Source organism: Bison bison, unplaced genomic scaffold, assembly GCF_000754665.1.
Source record: "Bison bison bison isolate TAMUID 2011002044 unplaced genomic scaffold, Bison_UMD1.0 scf7180017864531, whole genome shotgun sequence".
Lineage (NCBI taxonomy): Eukaryota > Metazoa > Chordata > Mammalia > Artiodactyla > Bovidae > Bison > Bison bison.
The window spans coordinates 191524-196095 of NW_011495081.1; the positions used below are offsets into that span (position 1 = coordinate 191524).

Genomic DNA, 4572 nt, shown 5'->3' on the forward strand with positions numbered 1-4572 from the left:
CCCGGGGGAAGGCTCCGGAGTGGGAAGGAGAGGGCAGCCTTGCCGGCCAGAGAGCTGCCCTGGGCGGGAGAGACTGAGAGAGAGAGTCATGCTGTGAAAAACCCAGAGCGACCCCAGAGCAAGGCCCAGAGTGAGGCTGAAGAGGAGGGGGTGCATTCTGCAGGCTGGCCCAGGTCCCCCACCCCAGCTTCCTGAGCCCTCCTTGCAGGTGACAGCTGCAGCGCGGTGCCGGGCAGCTGGGAGCCAGGTAAGGACAGGCTGCTCACTCTCCTGGGCACTGGGAGAAAGGTTTGCTAAATTTCGGGGGAGTCGGGGGCTCGGGCCACCCTGGAGCTACTGCCCCTACTTGCTCCCGGTCTGGGCCCTCTGCCATCTCTCTGACAAGAGCTGGGACGGGAAGGGAGGCTGGGAATGACATGCAGAGGGTGGGGGAAAGGAGTGGCAGAGAGTCCTCTGCCCCTGACTCTTTGTCTCCTTAGGCCTCTCTCAGCCACTATCTCTTTCTCTCTCTCTCCTTGGGTAAGTCACTTAGTCTGTGCCTTAAATTTCCCATCTGTGAAATGGGAGATGAAGCCCCACCAGGCAACAGTACTGGAGTGGGGTGCCATTGCCTTCTCCCAAGGGCTTCCCAGGGGGTGCTAATTATAAAGAACTTGCCTGCCAATACAGGAGACATAAGAGATGCGGGTTTGATCCCTGGGTCAGGAAGATCCCTGGAGGAGGGCATGGCAACCCATTCCAGTATTCTAGCTCCTCCGTGGACATGTACAATCAGTTCTCTGTTCCCTGTTGTCAATTAAAAAGTAATTAACTTGAACAGGGATTAGTTTTTATTTTTAGGGAAAAAAAGTCTATTCTGTAGCTTTTTCCTTACATTTGGCCCTTAAATTCTACTCCCTTTCAACAACCCCTTTCCACCCGCTTAAAGCCATGAAGGCCCAGCACCACAGCTGGGCAGTCCTTGTTGAATTCTCTTCCCAGCCAAGTACCCGGGCCGAGTGCAGTCTCCAGAAAGACAGTGTGCCTGCTGTATCCTGGAGCCCCAGGGCAGGGGTCAGGGCTCAGGTATCAGGCAGTGTCATGGGCAGAGGATCAAATGCCCCAGTGCCTCTGAATGGACCTTATGAAAAATTGATGCTCATCCTCTCATCCTGGGAGGCAGGTAGGGGACTGGAGGGGCCTCCTGCCAGAGCCTATGGGCTGGGGTTGACATTGATCACCACGCTCAGCCCCACAAGTTCTTTCTGAGCTGGCCATGGATCTGGCCCTGGGCTGTATGAGGTAATAGCTGAGCCCCACACCCTGCCCTGGATCAACTCCCCTACTTTGGAAGCGGGGGTGGGACAGACCCTGACCAGACAGCAAATGCATATAGTCAGGGCTAGACAGAGGGAAACATCAGAGCTCTTGGCAGCCTGGGGATGGTCAGGGAAGGCTTCCTGGAGGAGGTGCCATGAAACGTAGGTAGGAATTTGAGTTCCAGGCAGAGGGGCCAGAGTATGCAAAGGACAAGAGGTATGAAAAGGGCTGGCATATTTCAAGGGTGAGTGCTGAGGATGGCCTAAGGGCAAGGGTAGGGCAGGGAGAAAGCAGGGAAGCAAGATTAGAGGCACAGTCTGGGCCTTAAACGCAAAATGGAAGAGAGATTAGGGTCACCATCCTGAAGGCAGGGGCTGTCATGCGCAGGTCATGCTCAGCCTGACCTTCCTCTTGGGCCAGCCTGTCCCTGTCCCCTGCACTCCTGGGGCAGCCCTGAGCTGGGTGGTTAGAGACCAAGTCTTAGTCCTGAATTGCCCTGCCCTGCTGTGTGACCTTTGGCAAGTCTTGGTCCCTCTCTGGGCCTCTTTGCCCATGTGTCTGGGTGAACGGGGCTGCACTTGCTGCTATTTTAGGAGCCCTTTGGGAACCTTTGAATAACAGCAGTGAGAGAACAGCTCAGCTGCTCTGGGCAGTGGAGCTGGTGACGGTGGCAGAGGCTCAGGTCACACAGGCTGGGCTGTGGCCAGAGGGAGAGAAGCCAGAGAGGGTTCCCCAGAGGCAGGAGGGGCTGGGCTTTGGGAAGAGCCCAGGTGACCCCAGGCAGGCCCAGTGCTTCCAGGGCTGGCTTGTTCAGAGGCTTGCTATGGTCTCTTTCCCTGCAGAATCGTGTCTGGCCAGGCGGGCAGCAGGAGCATTTGACTAAGGACAATGGTGATTCTTCAGCAGGTGAGTGCTTCCCCCCACCCCACTGGCCTTCATCTTTCTATGCCAGGAATAACCCTAGAAAACTCCTATCTATGCTTCAAAACCCAGGTGTGAAACTTTTCCTGACTCTCTCAGGCTCAGTCTAGAACTTCTCCCTCTGAGATGTCTGTTGGGACCTCCCTTTCTCATTGCACTCACCCCGCTGGTCAGAAATTACTTATTTATATATATCTCCAAATCCCTGGGTGTTCCAGGCAGTGGAATAGCATGAGTAAAGGCCCAAATGTAGGAAAACTCTTGGGGAAAGAGAAGAGGGAGTTGGCAAGTCTACTGAAGCCAGACCTGGAAGGGCCTTGAGCCTGCCTGGGGAGCAGTGAGTCGGGGTGACATGGCTGGAGCTGCAGCCCCTGGGTAATATGGGGAAGAAGCAGAGGTGCTGCCCCTAGCTGGGTCCTCCAGCCCCTCTTCTTTCCCAGGGTCACAATGGCCCCTGACCTTCAGCCCTTCCCCGTGATTAGCCCGAGGCTCTAATGAGCTCCTGGTCTCCAGAGCCAGGAATGTGGGCCCTGCGCCAGGTTGGCCTGGCACCAGGCCCCTGGGCTGGTGGGGGTGTGCCCTTGGGGGCTTGACCAGTGGCCTCATGTCCTCCAGGACCATCTGGGACCAATGGGCAGCCTCATCCGGCAGCTGCATGTTTGAGTGTGAGTATGTGGATTTGTGTGTGAGAAGGTAGGATCGGGAGAGACAGACTTCTGTCCTGGGGCTGGAGGAGACCCCCTCTAGAGCCCCTGGGCCTGAGAGTCTGTTCAAAGGACTGTCAGAGATGGCCAAGACCACCAAAAAAGGGAAGGTCACTGTTACCGAGTGTTGGCTGGGTGCCAGGAACTGAGCTGCAGGCAGAGATGGGTGAATGGGGACATTTGCAGACTCCAGAGGAAAGGCTTGGGTCACCCATAGCCCCCAAGGGCATTTTCCCTCAGGAGATCTCTGCCTCGATGGCCACCCTCTCCCAACCTGCCCCCAAACCCCTGGCCCACCTCACCTGAACCTGGCTCTGCCCACCCCTCACACAGAAAGCACATTCCTGTTACTTCTCTGGTCCTGAATGAGGTCCCAGCTCTGGGGAGCCAGCCAGCCACACAGCCTAGAGCTCGTCTTGGGCTTTGCTATTGTGGACTTTGAGTGCGTCCTTCAGCCTTCCTGAGCCTCAGTTTCCTTATCTGTCAAAACAAGGATAAAAACCTCCTTTGCCAGCCTGTCTGCTGAGAAAATGAAATGCCCAGAGGGGTTCAATCAAAGTGCTTCTTCTTTCATCTGCCTCCCAGGTCCCCCTCCCTCCTCCTGCTGCCCCTTGCCCATTCTGAGCACTTCGTCTCCCATCTCCTGGCTGACTTCTAAGGCCTCACTGTGACCACTGCCTTTGGGACCCTTCCCTGTCCTGCCCACATTAGAGCCTGGTCACACTCCACCTTCTTCCCTTACCTTACTGGGGCCTCCTGGTGAGCCCAGAAATGGGGGACAGCCTTCATCCTGCCCCCCACTGCCTCTCAGCCCTGGTACCAGCCCTCTCAAAGATGGAGCTCTGTGCTGAATGAATGAGTGATTGTGGCTACACCCTCATTTGGTTTGGAGGGCTAGGGCATAATGACAGGTAGGCCTCAAAGGGATATTTAAGGACAAAAGATGATAACACTAGACAATGCTTGCCCAGTGATGGACTCAGCTCAAAAAAGATTAACTGCCACAATTACTACTACTAAAATCATATTAATAGCATTCCTGTGTATGAGGGTTTTCCATTCTTTTCTCTCTTTCACTTTATTTGGGATAAGTTCTTTGAGGAGACCACAGAGAATATGATGATTCTTGATCCATATGTAGAGGGTCCCATCCTAGCCTTTGTGTGGAGCCTCCATGAGTACCAGGCACCGAAAACATCTTCATAAAGATGTGTTAAGAATCCAAATCTCTTCACTCAGGAAAAAATTTTACTCATTTGCTAAGGATTCTAATCCTTTAAGTAGCATCCACATCCGTCCTACTATATGCTGGGTACTCTATATACTTGATTTCATTTTATTGTCATAAGGCAGTGAGGTAAGGATCTTTGTGCCAATATCGCAGGTGAAGAAATTGAAGCCCAGACAAAGTAATTTAGACACGAGCTGGGGCAGGTCCGGATAGGATAGGGAGCCATGCTGGTGAGGGGGGCAGCACGCAAGGAGAGGAGACCTTGTAAGGGGGCTGCTGTGCAGGGTACAGGGTGTGGCGCAAGGAGTGGGCACAGGGCTCAGGAGAGGAGCTCAGACTTCCCCTGCTGGGTGAAGGGACATTTGTTGAGCATGAGCTCCTTCCTAGGGACCCTGTGGTAGTCTGAGCAGATCCATG

The 4572-nt window shown here is 54.4% G+C and overlaps 1 protein-coding gene across 1 annotated transcript in view; it reads left to right on the forward strand.

Annotated features, from left to right (window-relative positions):
- The first annotated feature begins 20 nt into the window (after nt 1-20).
- The window catches only part of MYO7A (myosin VIIA), a 107839-nt gene continuing 103287 nt past the window's right edge, over nt 21-4572 (forward strand). The window contains exons 1-2 of the mRNA XM_010831775.1: nt 21-247; nt 2142-2205. Coding sequence (XP_010830077.1) covers nt 2188-2205 — 18 coding nt within the window. The 5' untranslated portion in view covers nt 21-247; nt 2142-2187. The remainder of the gene's footprint in view (nt 248-2141; nt 2206-4572) is intronic.